Source organism: Ictalurus punctatus, chromosome 7, assembly GCF_001660625.3.
Source record: "Ictalurus punctatus breed USDA103 chromosome 7, Coco_2.0, whole genome shotgun sequence".
Taxonomy (NCBI): domain Eukaryota; kingdom Metazoa; phylum Chordata; class Actinopteri; order Siluriformes; family Ictaluridae; genus Ictalurus; species Ictalurus punctatus.
The window spans coordinates 31,400,972-31,416,881 of record NC_030422.2 but is presented as its reverse complement, the minus strand read 5'-3'; the positions used below and the strand labels follow the sequence as shown (position 1 = coordinate 31,416,881).

Sequence of the window (15,910 nt, the reverse complement as noted above, 5' to 3'; positions counted from 1 at the left end):
ATAACTTTAAAACTCACACAGTGTGGCGAGAAAAATGATTAGAGGAAACGAATGAAGACACAGGAGAGCGCGACCTCCGGTGGTCAGTCGTGGCATTGCGAGGAGAGAGAGTGACAGTTCATTGCGTGAAACAAGCCCCGCCCACTAGTCCCTTATTTACATATCCTATGCACTCACTACTCTAAATTTCCCTCATAGCTAATCTAATTTACATGAAACACACCCTCATTCATGCAGGTGTAAAAGTAGAGAGCCAATAAAAGGAAAGAATTTACAGACTACAGTTTTCCAATATCTGAGGAAGTAAATATTTATTTCATTAAAGGATTAAAGGAGGTACAGAATGTCAATAAGTTTTAAATTTTACATAATTTTACATTCTGCATTTATTTTGTGTGTACGGATGTGTAAGCTAACTGCACAGGCTGAAAATAAAACAAACCAGATAAATAAACAATATATATATTTTATTTCTTAGTGCTGTATTCTTAATATACATTTGATGTAGAAACAACCTTCAGAATGATGAAAATTACAGAAAATAATATATACTACTTATTTCTCTAGTTATTGCCAATAAAAATAGCTTGCATTATTAAATCTGAGCCAAATTAAACGTTTTCTTTAAAAAATATATTTTAAATGAAAATGGAGAATGTATTTGAGTAAATGTGATTTGAAGATCAGTTACAGGAGTGATGATGGATCCTGACAGGATTAGACCACTTTAGCACGGAGGATCATCACAATGAGAGCGACAGTAAAACATTTACATTTACTAATAAATAAAATGTAAATATCATTTATTTTTAACTTAAAACAAATGCCAGATAATAACAGCACTGTTTTCATTTTTATTAAGAAATAAAACTCAGTTTTAGAAATTTATATTAGATTTGACTAACAGGAGAGATGATCAGTGCTGCTGAATTTTTACCTCCATCATTGTAACAGGGGTTGAAGAATGGATAAAGTTTCTCAGTGAAAGTCTGACCAGTGAAAGAGTAGATATGAGATTTTACATTAACATCATAGAAGGAGATCAGGCCCTCCTCATAATCCACAAACACCCCCACCTTCTGAGGAGCCCGTTTCAAGGAGAGGGAGACAGGGGGCGAGTCCAGAGCCTTATATTCAGTCTCATTCCTCAGACACACACACCAGTATCCATCTTCAGGACTGGCTGTAATCTTCCCTTTCCTGTTAATGGACTCTCGGACCACTCCTAAATCCCACTTAGTCTTCCCTCTGACCTGCACCTCATAGTAAAATCTCCCTGAGGAGAATCCCTCCTTTCCCAACACACAGGGACAAAGATTAAACCTCTCTGGGTGATCAGGGAGATCCTGTCTCTTATCTCCACATGTAACTTGTTTCCCATCATCAGACAGGATGAGTTTAGGATTCGCTGTATCAGGATCCAGAGTCACATCCACTGAGAGACAGAAACACAGCGTACATCAGTTTTATCATTGCACAGTGTGTAACAGTGAAGAAATATAGACTAAGTCATGTGATCAATAAGAGCTCACAAACCTGCATATTGCTGAATTCTCTTCAGTTCTGTTGGGAAAATAATATTGGATGATTGGAGAGTTTAAAATTATGAGCTATAACAAAGTACTGTAACAATAAAACTAAAACACAAACATCATATTGATCTAAATATTTTATTACAGATTACACCACAGTGCTGTTGAGTTCTGATTGGTGTTGATTAATTTTCTAGAACAGCAGCTCTGACAGTAGTGCAGCTGCAAATCATAGGTTTATATTAACGCACTCATTCTAATACCTGATCGTTTCTATAGTAACAGCTCATTCACAGGGACTTGTACCCAGATGCTTTTTTATAAAAAGACATGTATAATCATTTCTGTAACCTTTATTTCTGTAACATTTATGGAAGGAGTCTCCAGTGTCAGCGCTTTGTAACAGTCAGAGGTAAAGCTGTAACTTTAAGATTTCTGACATCTTCAGGACAGAGGAGTTTACACTTTGTAGCTTCTTGTTAATAGGACTAGGTGTGTTTTTATCTTATTAACATGAGTGAGAATAAGAGAAGCTTGTAAGGAAATGACTGTTTATAGCTGCTATAACGGAAGTGAGAACAGAAACTAACTTGTTTCATGGATCTTTCACAACATTCAATATACTGTAACTATAAATGGATAAAAAGTGTGACATGTTATACTTCTATAAATAAAATGTTGGCATATTTCTGTGGTATAAGATGAATAAACTCTCTGGGAAAAGCTGTTATAAGAACAAAATAATAACTTTGGGATGTAACAGTTACTGCTTCATCTTACCTCCCCTTTGTTGATTATTTTCCTAACACAGAGCTTTATAACTTACATCAGATCAAATATCTCTAAATGCACACTGTACAATTCATGTATTTCTGTTATCAGGACATTTCTTCATACATTTCTGAATCAACATATTCTTAGAGATCATTAAACACTTACCAGTCCAATCAAGCTTCTCCATTTGCTCACTGAGAGTTTCCTGAAGCTGAGACAGAGCTCTCCTCAGAGGCTCCAGACTCAGATGAGAGTTAATTGTGACGTCAGTCCAGTCCTGGGTGTGTGGAGGGCTGCACAGTGACGGGTAAATCTACAGTACAGCAGGAGAGAGGAGAAATCCCTCAGCATGGGGACTGCTGTTCTGTCATGTGCTGCATTGCTATTGAGAAACAGAGGGACTCTGACCTGTAGGAGGTGGAGGTGATCCTCAGTGTGTGAGATCTGCTCCAGCTCAGTGTTTCTCCTCTTTAGCTCAGTGATTTCCTGCTCCAGCTCTTTAATCAACTCTTCAGCCTGCTTCTCTGCTGCTTTCTGCTTCTCCTCCATCACCTGAAGCAGCTCAGCCTGGCTTCTCTCAATGCAGCGCATCAGAGCACTGAAGATCTCCACACCGTCTGCTTTCTCCTTCTCTGTGTTTTTCTAACAGGAGACACATCGAGCTAAATGATTTTATTTCATATGATTATATCAGGATTCTCCTAATGTGTTTTTATAAAGACGTTATTGTGTAGGTTAGTTAAGAGACTCACTTTATTGCGTTCTACAGAGTGTTTGATTTCCTCAATCTTCTTCAGTCGCTCCTGGATCATCTGCTGAACTTCTGCTCGTGTCTTCCCCAACTCAGTCTGAGAAAAATATATATTATGTATAAATGTTTATTTTAAAAAGTTCATATTTCTCTCATATTCATAGTTCATATTTCTCTCACCTTCTTCTCTCCACTCTCCTCCTCTATAGGAACAGTGTTGTGAGTTTTGTGGTCTCCCTCAGTACAGAACTGACACACACACGTCTGGTCGTCTCTACAGAACAGCTCCAGGGGTCTCTCATGTTTCTGGCAGATGTAGTCCTCCAGGTTCTCCACAGGCTCCATCAGTTTGTGCTTCATGAGTTTAGCTGTAGTTTTATGGAGCATCAGATGAGTGTTACAGTAGGAAACTCCACAGTGCAGACAGGACTTTACAGCCTCCAGCTTCTCCTCAGTGCAGGAGTCACACAGAACCTTTTTAGTCTCTGAGGGAAGCGGATCTGCAGCGCTGCTGGATTTCACCTGAACTGACTTCCTAAACGGAGCAGCAAGTCCAGAGATGAACGTATTCACACATAACTCAGGTCTTTTAGGGAATTCCTTCTTACACACTGGACACTGGCAGTGTGAACTGCTGTCCCAGAACTCTTTGAGACAGATCATACAGAAGTTGTGTCCACATGGAGTAGAGACTGGATCAGTGAACACATCCAGACAGATGGAGCACTGGAGCTGATCTTCACACAGGACACTGCTGGAGGAAGCCATGACTGACACAGGAGACACCATGAGAGTGGATTTAGACCACAGATAACTTTACACATTATTCATGAAAATTATCCAGAACTAAAGCTCTCAGTCTCGTGCTGTTAGAGTAAAATATAACTTTCTCTGTGTGAGTAAACACCTAAAATCCACTTGAACTGTGACAAACCCTGTGCACTTTGAGCAGTTAGTAAATGACAAAACGAACAATAGTTACCGATAGGAACAGGAAGTAGTCTCACCTCTCACTCTGAAATATATATTAATACATTTATCTTATGTTTAATGTGAGCTAAAATCCTGTTCTTTAAAATGAAAGCCCTGTGTGTTTTATCCTGAAGAGGAACTGAACTGGAACAGATCCAGTGTATTTTAAACAGTTTCATAGAAATCAAGTGAAAACAACTATACAAACAGGAGGTAGTCTCATCTGTAGCACTACTTACCAATTTCTATTTCTCTTTTCCTCCTGATTCCCCTCTTTTTCTTCTTGTTCCTGTTCTCTTAGTGTTCACCTGCAGTGGTTTTAATCCCTCGAAGAAAGAGAGAGAAACTTCAAACTGGAGACTGTGTCCTGCTGAAAGGATCTGGTTTTGGTCATGAAACGGCTTTGAGCTGGAGTTTCGTTTCAGCTGAGTGACGTCATAAGATACACGCCCACTGTTTTACTCGACTTGTAATTACAGGTTCTGGTCAATAGATGGGGGAAATTCCCCAGTGAACAACAGCGTTTAATACTGTCTCCATCTCTGTAATAAAATCTGCACTGTGTACATGTTCAGTAAGTATTTTACTAATGATATTAATTTTCTCATAGGAGTGTGCTGGAGAAATTTGGTGTACATTAAAATGATATCAGTGTTGGGCTTCACAAGAGAAGAGAAACACGTTTATATTATATTAAAGCATTTATTAATTAAAAAAAAAAAAATCTGTCATGGTAAAAACAAACATCAGTTCTTCACACATATTTTACTGAAAATAATTTATAAAACAAACATCACAGTGTAGTGCATTATATCAACAATCATTCTTCAGTTTCCAGTTTTCTTAATCATCACTAATGCAGAATTTTGGTCTTTTTGTTTTATACACTCTCTCATGATGATCCTGACAGATGTTCAGTGAAAAACGCCAGAAAGCTGAAGCCCTTTTATTTAACTCACACCTACCATGTGTAATATGGGTGCATAAAAATGTATTTATATTCATATTTATAAACATAATACATTTTATATTCATATTAATAAATAAATTCATGCAGTTTTAATGTATTCATTCATTGTATTATTCATTGTGTGTGTGTTGTGTGCGTGTGTGTGTCAGAGAGAGCGGCATTTTTTAACACAAACTTTGTTATAGATTTTTATTTTATTTATTCTTCATTATCAAGTCAGTTCAAAAAAGTTTCGATTTCCAAACATTACTTTTCCAGCACAAAATTCTACTAATTGTACTAATTCTTATTTTTTTGAAGCAAAGAGTCATCACACCAAATACGGACTTTATTTAATTTACTGCTGTTTACTGCTTTTTTTTTTTTTTTTTTTAATGTAGAAACATTTATTTTCATTATTTTTGAAGGCAGCATTTCTTTGCATGTGCTTAAGACTTCTGCACAGTACTGTATACATAAAATGGTAAGCAATAGATGTAATAAGACCTGTGTGTGATTTATGAAGAATAAGAACAATTATGAATTATGAATTAATGAAGAACAATAAGTGTGGGAACTATTGAGAATAAAAATCACACACGTCTTCAACAGTAAAACCAGTAAAAAAAAAAAAAAAAACTTTATTTCTAAATTTTATTTCTAAAAGGGAACTTTGATAATGACCTGGATAAATACGTACTGCATGACTGTTTGACTGAAAATAGGATTAATGTACTGTACATTTTCCCATCATTGTTGTTTGCCACAATAAACACTGAATGGTCATTTGATTGAAACAGAAGGGTGGTGTCAGTCTTTTCCACAGTGCTGTACATGCATAAAGCTTTCACAGCGCAGCACAAATGCAGTCTTCTGGGTTCCTCCGAATCAAACATTAGAGGATAGAAGGACAGCTGCTCAAACACCACTGAACTGGAGTTCATGTTGGAACCTTACACAGGCCACATTAGGTTACAGCTTTACATTACTTGCATTATAGTGCACAGACATGGTGTGGAGATCACCCAAGATGCTTTGCTGATGGTTGATAATTTAGATTTTGCTGCAAGGAGAAGTGATGTTTTTTTTTAAGAGAGAACTGATGTCCACTGACTCTATTGGGTCAAATAGTGAACCACATGGTGCCAGGGATAATCCAATGAGGAGGCCATCGCTTAGCAATAAGCCTCAGATGATGATGATACACACATTTTATTATGCATGAGGATGAGCTCTTTATTGAATTATTATTATTATTATTATTATTATTATTATTATTATTATTATTATTATTGTTATTATTATTATTAAACAGCTCAACGATCAGTATTTCAGTGGTTCAGTGGTAAGTATCCTTACAATATTTTATTGATTTCTAATTGAATGATTTCATTTTTAACTGCTAGCCTATTACACAAACTAATAATGTGACTGCTCGGTGTTAAACGCTAAGTTTATGATCATACTGCTAGGCTTAAGCGCTATAGGTCTATGCTTTTCTTACTTAGACTTACAGGGTGAAAGTAATTGTTAGTTTACATTTTACTTAAATTGTCAGGTTATAATAGCAGGTTTCAGTAGCTTTTAAATAAAATGATCATGGCTTAATACCAGAAACTTTAACCATCTGAAGAAACCTTGATCAACTCTTTTGGAAAGAAAGTAGTTGAGTCGTGTTGGACGAAACATTCAGCATGCAGTTCAGTGTGTTTGTTGCTTTTGTCTGGCACTGAAAGTGGAATTTTTGTTTTAGTTTCTACGTGACGTGAACAGTGCTAGATTCCAAATGGCATCACTCTATGTTGGCGATCTTCACCCTGATGTGACCAAGTCCATGCTCTTGGAGAAGTTCAGCTCTGTCGGACGAGTTCACTCTCTCCGCCTCTGCAGGAACAAGAGGACCGGCACATCACTCCATACGCTTTTATCAACTTTCAGCATCGGGTCGATGGTGATACAAACATATCTAACACACCTTAACAGTATTCCCTACTCTACATCATATATATTGTTTTGTTGTCTGACCATCTGACACTAAGTAAAAATGACGACATATAAAGACTTTGGCTTGGTAACACTCCATAATTTCTTACAGCTATAGCAGCATTAACATCATTAATATCCAAAAAAATGATTTCAATATAAACATATGTACCTGATTTGAAGTAAAAGCAAAGCTCATTCATATATGCATCATAAATATGTGGAATATATTAGTCATGACAATTTTCAAACCTTAAAATACCTGAAGCAAATGTCATTTTTCTGACCTGTCCCAATTTACCTGACTTCACCATTTCTACATCTCTTTGCCAAACTGGGACAGTGTTAAGTGAAATTAATTTGCAGTTAAGTACATTTCAAGGTTTATTCGATATCTAATATAATACGATGTTGTGTCCTCTATTTAAAAACTGCTCTCTTTATAGTTTCCACACAACTGAAATGATAAGAGAAGTGAAACTGTAAGCTGATGTGAATACTGAGTCAGAAAATAGAAAGGATTTGAAGGAAAAATCACAGCATGTGCGGCCTCATGAACACTTTTGATGGAAAAGTGAATAAAGAACAATAATACAAGTTTATAATTGATATATAACCAACAAGTTTTCATAAGTTTTTTATTTATTTTATTATTTTTTTTGTAGATTTATTATTAAAAGATTAAAGTCAAGTGGAGGGAATACTGAAGTGTATGGTGTATACTGCACTCTTTTAATAGATCTCTGTAACTCTGATGCTAATAAGCTGTCATTCAGTTTGTTCCCTCAGCTGAGCACTCTGGAGCTGCTCAGGTTTGACATCCTTTTGGGTCAGCCCATGCGCATCATGTGGTTCCAGAGGCGACTCATCCCTCAGAAACAACAACGAGGGAAATTTCTTCATCAAGGGCCTGGCGAAGTCCATGAACAGCATGGCCCTTTGCAGTTTCATTTCTGCTGAACATTTCTGCTGAACATTTATTCAGAATATTTCTGTTGAACATTTATTCTGAACATTTCTACTGAGCATTTCTGCTGAACATTTCTGCTGAACATTTCTGCTGAACATTTCTGCTGAAATCATGGCCCTTTATGACACCTTCTCCGCCTTCAGCAACATCCTCTCATTTAAAATTTGAGCTCTGTGCTATGTGGCTATGAATAACTTCCTAAAGCTAAAGTCTTCAATTGACATAAGTTTTGTGTGTTCCTGAAGGTGGTGTGTGATGAAAATGGCTCCTGGGGATTCTGATATGTGCACTTTGAGAGCACAGAGGCTGCCGAGGCTGTCATCAAGAGGCTGAATGGCATGCAGTTCAGTGACAGCAAGTAATCAGTATGTGTGTGTATTATGGCTACAATCCTGGACATACTACATTCACCATTATAGAACAGTACATACAGTATATATTCAGCATTATAAAGTGACCTTGGACGTCATCGTAAACACAAAAATCTTAAACAAGTAACAATTTATTGGGGTGTTATTAAACAAGTCCTGTTTAACCAAGGTTTAATACTTAAAAAGAGCCGACACTGTCTTCAGTGTTTTTTTCTGAGCTCGTCTGCAGTAATACCATTGCATCATGGGATTGTTTGACCTGCATAGTGTGCATCTGTGGCATGCTGTAAAATCTCACCTGAAGCAGTACGCCATCCGGGTATTTCTCACCTACTGTTTCTCACATACTTAGAATTCGGACATTCTCCTCTTCTGGAATACTGATTTTCACCTGCTATATATAGTGGGTAAGTATGCGGTTTCGTACACAGTCTCTCTCTTCAGTTCATCCATCAGTTCAGCATCACTGTTTGTTATGCAGCGTCATGGCAGAGTGTCCAAGAAAAAAAAAAGATAATACAAAAGGCACTTCACCCCAGACTACACTAAAGTGTACCCCTGCTCCATAGGGGTCAATAATAACAACAGTATTACAAGTTTTCAACAGTGACTTTTCGATTGTCCATGATGGGGTATATGATTGTAAAAGACATGCTGAGGTGAGTATAACAGGTGTCATTTGTTCATTAGCATAGCTAATGTTATTTATAGTAGCTGGCTAGCTGCTAAGGAGCTACTCTATTGATGTCCTACATGAGGGAGGCCAAACTCCCTGTAGACTTGTTTAAAGTTGTAATAGAATAAAAACATGACAAAATGAGTTGAATATAATATAATACTACATATAAAGTACATATTTTAATGTCACATTTAGTATTTAGCTATTAACATTGAGACTGGCAACAAAATACTGAAAAATGAGTGTAGACCTAAGCGCTGCACATATGTGCATAAAAAACAGAAGCTGATGCAGTTTCACGCCATAAACAGAGCAAAACCACATTTTAGCACCTTGAAATACTGATGATGTATGTGACATGTTCACACTATAATTAATCTGTGCGGCGTTCATCACCAAGAGACAGATGCAAAAGTACTAAACAAAACTCTTTGTACTTCCTCTCTCTCTCTCTCTCTCTCTCTCTCTCTCTCTCTCTCTCTCTCTCTCTCTCTCTCTCTCTCTCTCTCCCTCTCTCTGTAAGAACAGAAGAAGTGCTGAGACTTTACCACACACCACTGCTCAGTCAGTCAGTCAGTCGTTAGAGAGACAGGATGGAGTTCAGTCCACTCGCTGTGATGCTCTGTGAGTAAATGTTCTCTTTGTGTCTTCATTAGAGTGAGTGGTGGGGTATAAAGCTGTTCATCTGCAGTCTGACTGTCCTGAGTGGTGAGTTTATTGTGCGATTAGGACATTGTGTGTACTTCAGCATGACTGCTCAGGTGGATCAGTGTATCCATATCTGTTATGAGAAGGGTTTAGTTTGATGTGTAACTACTCTCAGTAACTATGATAGTTCAACAGGTAAGAGTACAAGTAGAGCAAGTTTAAAACACAGGGTTTAAATAATCTAATGAGTGTAAACGAGTCTGTATTGTTGGAATCTGTAGCTGATCTTCTGTGTCCTGCTGTCATCTGCTGCTCAGTGACAACCTCTCATGATCATTTGATCTGCTAAAAGAAAATGACTGGATGGTGTTTGTACTTTCACCAATGGAAGTCAGGGTTGTGAATAACTGAAATGTCTTTAGCTGCTGTGGTGAGACTCTGGTGGTGTTTCCTGTGCACAGAAAGGTTTAACAAAACCATGTTAGCGTTAACTAGACTTACTGAGAAAATGCCCACTAACCTATAGGAAACTTTTTTGTTACTTTTAACACACACACACACACACACACACACACACACACACACACACACACACACACACACACAAATACGAAACAGTTAGAGGCCTGAGTTTGTTCCTGTGGTTTTACTTCTTTTTTCAAGCTCAGCAGTGTAAAAGGGGAGCAGGTGTGAAGGGAGATGTGTGAGAGATGTTTTATAAATGCAGTCGTGCTCATAAATTTGCACACCCCTTGCAGAATCTACAAAATGTTAAAATAAAACAAGATAGCTAAAAAATTGCATTTAGTTTTTTTTTTTATTTAGTACTGCCCTGAATAAGCTACAGTGGGGTAATAAGCATTGAACGTGTCAACTTTTTTTTTTTCGGTAAATATATTTCCAATGAGGTTATTCACATGAATTTTTTACCAGACATCAGTATTAGCTCAAGAAATCCACAAATATAAAGAATTCACAACACAAAAGTCCATAAATAAAGTTATGTACAATAAAGTGGAATGACACAGGAAAAAAAATTAATGAACACACTAAGAAAAAGAAGTTCTCCAATGCAAGGAACCAGATGAAATCTGTAAGTAAATATACCCCCTATCTGTGCAAATTAAAATCACCTGGGTTAGTAAATTGATGGTCTATAAAAAAGCTTTTCATTACCAAGGTGTCACACAAGAAACATCTCATGATGGGTAAAAGCAAAGAGCTCTCCCAAAACCTTCAAAACCTTTTTGTTGCAAAACAAATTGTTGGAATCGGATACAGATGTATTTCAGAACTTCTGAGTCCTCCAGTAAGCACCACTGGGGTGGCAACATCACTCCGTCATCAACCGGCCACGCACAGGAGCTCCTCGCAACATTTCTGACCAGGGAGTCAGAAAAATAGTCAGAAGAGTAGCCCAAGAGCCAAGGACCACTGGGAAAGAGCTCCAGAAACACTTGGAGGCAGCAGGTGCCATCGTCCAGAGAGAACAATAGGCAATGCACTCCACTGCTCACGCTCACCTCACAAGACTCCATTACTAAAGAATTGTGCTGGTCAACAACCTTGCAGCTGCATTCTGAACCATCTGGAGATGAGCAAGAGATGACTGACCAAGACCGAAGTACAGTGAATTACAATAATCTAAGCGTGATGTGATAAAAGCATGAATAACCTTCTCCAAATCTTGGAAAGACAAAAATGTTTTTAGTTTAGAAATAGTCCATAATTGATGAAAACTATTCTTAACGACCCAACTTATTTGCTTTGTTAAGCATAATTCTGTGTCCAGGATGATACCAATGTTCCTAACCCAGGAAGAAATTGAAGGGAAGTGATTACGAAGCTCACTGATGAGAATCCCTCAATCTCAGGGGACTAAAAACAATTATTACAGTTTTGTCTTCATTAAGTTGGAGAAAGTTATTTGTTAATCATTTTTTAATATCGTCAAGACAGTCCAACCATGGTTGAATGGAGTCGCTAGCTTTCAAAGATATGCATAACTGGGAATCATCAGCATATAAATGAAAAGAGACATTGTGTGCCCTAATAATATTCCCCAATGGACGCATATAAATTAAAAAAGAAGTGGGCCCAGAATGGAGCCTTGAGATACACCGCTAATAATAGGAGTGGAAGATGAGGAGAAATTACCCAACATTACGAGAAGGATCTGTCTTTAAGGTAAGAGCTGAACCATTGTAAGGCGGTACCATTGATACCAATCAAATGCTCTAAACGCCAAATAAGTATGTTAGGACCTACAGTATCAAAGGCAGCTGTAAGATCTAGTAGCATCAACACAGTATTTTTACCAGCATCCACCGCCAGTAAAATGATGGGTAAAATAAATAAAATAATTAAAATAACTTTTAACAAAGCAGACTCTGTGCTATGATGAGCAGTGAAACCAGATTGTAAGGGTTCCAATAACTCAGCTGAATTTAGATCAGGATCAATATGACGTGGGTGGACCATCCAGCAGGACAATGGTCCAAAGCATACAGCGAAGGAAACTCTCAATTGGTTTCAGAGAAAAAAATTCAAGGTGTTACAATGGCCCAGTCAATCACCTGACTCAAATCCAACTGAACAAGATTTAAAGACGATATGTTTAGAAGAACGGGCTGAAAATCACACCTGAATACTGCGGCCCATTAATTTCTTCATACAGGAAGCATCTTGAAGCATCATTACAAACAAAGGCTTCTCCAATAAGTATTAAATAAATTTCAGTTAGCGTGTTCAATACTGTTTTCCTGTGTCATTCCTCTTTATTACACATAACTTCATTTATTGACTTGATGTTGTGAATTCTATATATTTGCAGATTTCTTGAGTTTATACTGATGTCTGGTGAAAATTTCATGTGAATAGCCTCATTGGAAATATTTTTACTGAAAAAAATGTTGATGCATTCACTACTTATCCCCCCTCCCCCCGTATTTCACATAGCAGATGTTTACATATAGTCCACAAGACACAATAATAACTAAATTTACACAAATAAACCAGTTAAAAGGTTTGCATATATATGATTCTTAATACTGTGTGTTGTTACCTGGATGATCAACAACTGTTTGTCACCTATCCATCTAACTTTATGACAGATCTTCCATCATTACAAGAGAACACTATCATAATGGTGATTATAGACCGGTTCTCGAAATCTCTGCACCTCCTGGGTGTCACAGTCAGTCTCACTTCTGGCTTGTAGCAGCCGAGTTGATTAAAACAATTTTGCTCGTCACTGATGATTGTGATAATGTTCCTACATTACTCTTTGCAGATGTGGTGAATCCACAATACACCATAAGAGTGAGAGATATTAAAAATAAACAATTATACTATAAAGCTAGTATAATAGCACTAGCTATTTTTAATCAGAAGGTCATATGTTCAAATCCCAGCACCGCCAAGCTGTATCTGCTGGACCCTTAAAACTCAATTGCTCAGTTATATAAAACTTAGATAATTGTAAGTCACTGTAGATAAGAGCATCTGCCAAATGTCATAAATGAAATTAATTACTCAAAACATCCATCATTTTACTCTGTAGGCTGATGCAATAGACCAGCTCCATTTGCTGTTCACTACAGCTTTCACCTTCACTCAGAGTTTGTAGGCCACTGCCACCTGGTGAAATCGTGCTTCAAAATAAGAGTCCTCTTAGGGAACATAATAGCCAAATAATCAGTACAAACACAAAAGCATATATTTTAAGACTTTAGATGTAAAATAAAATAAACCTGCATGCAGCAATTACAGGGCCAACCACTACAAAGGCAAAGTAAGGAGCTATAAGCAATCATCAGAGCATGCTCGTGATTTTACATATCAAGTTTCAGTGCAGTAGACAGTAATGTTTCCAAGATAAGGCATAAAACACTGTGGGGCACTCATGTCAGCTTTGACAATGCATTATATGGAAATGTCTTGAGATATCGAAATGTTTTTTTGCCAGCATGCTCTGATGATGATCTATATGAAATTTGGTGAAGTTTGGATAAATGGTCTAGGAGGATTCAGAAAAAGTATGTTTTTGACATGACTAACAATAACAGGCAAACAGACTGTGTTTTTTGTAGGACTAAGGAATCGAAATAGGCGAGACTCATGGACATTGGATGCAATTCAGAAAAGCTATAAGAACATTTGTAAATTTTGTTATATCTTTTCATTAAGAAGTCGCCCAAAACATCAGGTACCTTCAGGGCATGGTTCTGATGAACTTACCAAGTTTTGTAATGATATGCCAGTGTGCTTGTAAAATACAGAGTTTTAAATGGCTGATCCCAAAATTTTCAACCCTGTGACAGTTTATGTCATTATATCCTCTATGCCCCAAGGAATCCAAAGAGACCAATCTTATCAGTTTAGGCAAAACTTTATAAAAAGTTATAAGCAAAAACAGTAATTTTCCATTATTATGGCCAGAGTTGGGTGTTACTATAACATACTATAACATGTTACTGTATTCTAATTGCTTTCTGATAATGCGGTAATATAAGACATTTTATATTTATGTATTTTGATATTTATGTCGATAAAATTACATTACCTCCATTAGAAATTTATTGTTAAGAAAACAATATTTAGTAAAATGCCTTTTTAAAATAAATCACGTTTTGCCCAGAAGACTTCTTCTTTAGCCCCGAATTATTCTCCACTTGGAGCGGTTTGTCACTACGTAACTCAGTGTCAGTTAAAGAAGACGCCTGAAATTTTATATCATCAGTGAATGGAGGCAATCAGATAGGGTGTAACGGTGGTACCCATAAACAAATAAATAATAAACTTTAAACACACACAAAAAGCAGAAGGCGAGAGAGCGAATTGGTTCGCATGTATTGTAACCTTATTATGACAGGTCTACGTCAAAGGTCATCATCAATCATATTTATGTTGACAGGTATTGACGGTTGTCATTAACGGTCATCACCGACTGTCATTATCTTAACAGGTATAGGTCATCACTTCCATGGGGATTTTGTTTGTTTTCCCTCATGTATCCTGCAATGTACACAGGTCTTTATGCCAGCGGCAGAGTTCATCCTGCGGTCAGTGACAAGCTCAGCCCCAGGAACTGGAACATGACCACCACTGGCTTTCTGTACTGCATCCCCATTGTAGGCTGTATGAATGGTGGAGCAGACAGAGACCTCTCGCATATCTATCCAGTTCACAAAAAGAAGAGGACTGTCCCTTATCCAGTGGTACACTCCTCTAGGTGACTTCTTTGTCAGTGAATTGACATAACTGCGTGGGCAGTCCCTCCTGGACTCTCTGTATGTTCCACAAAAAAACAAACTTGCGTGCAAACAAGTCCTTGAAAAGCTTTGGGCTTGTATAGAAATTGTCCAAGTACACATGGTACCCAGACCCAAAATACTTCCTGTCAGTCAGTGACATCACAGTGTCATAAGAGAGTCCCTGTCCTGGGGAAGTTGTTCTTTCCAGTGTATACAGAAAAGTTCACAGTGTACCCATTGCTCGAGTCTGCAAGCACAAACAACTTGAACCCCCACTTGGTTGTTTTGTCCCTCATGTACTGTCTTATGGCAGTATGCCCTTTGTAAGGCACCATATGTTCATCCATATACATTTGGAAAGTAGACAGTTTAAGGTTTCTGGGGATATCAGTTTTATGTTTGTAGGATAAAAACTCGTGGAGATTTTGAAGCGGAAGTGCGAACATTCTATTTTGTGTTATTTAAAAAGTGTTAACAGTTAACAGAGCTCTGGGGATGAGACCGCCTCATGGGTCTCATGCTGGAGCTCTGGGGATGAGACCGCCTCTTGGGTCTCATGCTGGATCTCTGGGGATGATACTGTCTCGTGGGTCTCATGCTGTAACTCTGCAAGTGAAACCAGCTCCAGTTCATGGGTCTCATGTTGGTGCTCTGGGGAAGAGGTCACCACGTTTGGCTGCTCATAATAGGTGGTGAATGCCATGCCAGTTTTATCTATGAGGCAGGCCTTCCAAAAACATTCCTCCAAGTTGTGGGAATACTCTGGACTCCCAAACTCCTTTATTAAAAGTCCCACAAGCCGAGTTACATTGTGCAGACCCTTGGAATCTGTACAGGCCAAACGCTCCGCCCACTTGCACGCCTGGTCAAGGAGCCGGCCAACCCTAGCCATTGCCCCTGATCAGGCATGGGGTGCGCCAGGCTCAAAAGATGCAATTGGCAGTCAAACAAAAAATACATGGCAACCCATTGAGGAAGCTTGACAGAGTTGAATCTTGGTAGGGTGTTCCTTATTACCTCGGCATG

General features: G+C 37.9%; 1 protein-coding gene across 1 annotated transcript; it reads right to left on the bottom strand.

Annotated features, from left to right (window-relative positions):
• Positions 1–446: 446 nt before the first annotated feature.
• Positions 447–4,458, bottom strand: LOC108261094 (E3 ubiquitin-protein ligase TRIM39). Its single transcript, XM_053681708.1, has 7 exons — positions 4,269–4,458; positions 3,238–3,827; positions 3,059–3,154; positions 2,715–2,948; positions 2,472–2,619; positions 1,537–1,563; positions 447–1,435 (listed from the first exon to the last, which is right to left on the bottom strand). Exons 2-7 carry the CDS (start codon positions 3,823–3,825, stop codon positions 891–893), a joined length of 1,638 nt encoding a protein of 545 aa, XP_053537683.1. The 5' UTR covers positions 3,826–3,827; positions 4,269–4,458; the 3' UTR covers positions 447–890.
• Positions 4,459–15,910: the final 11,452 nt, after the last annotated feature.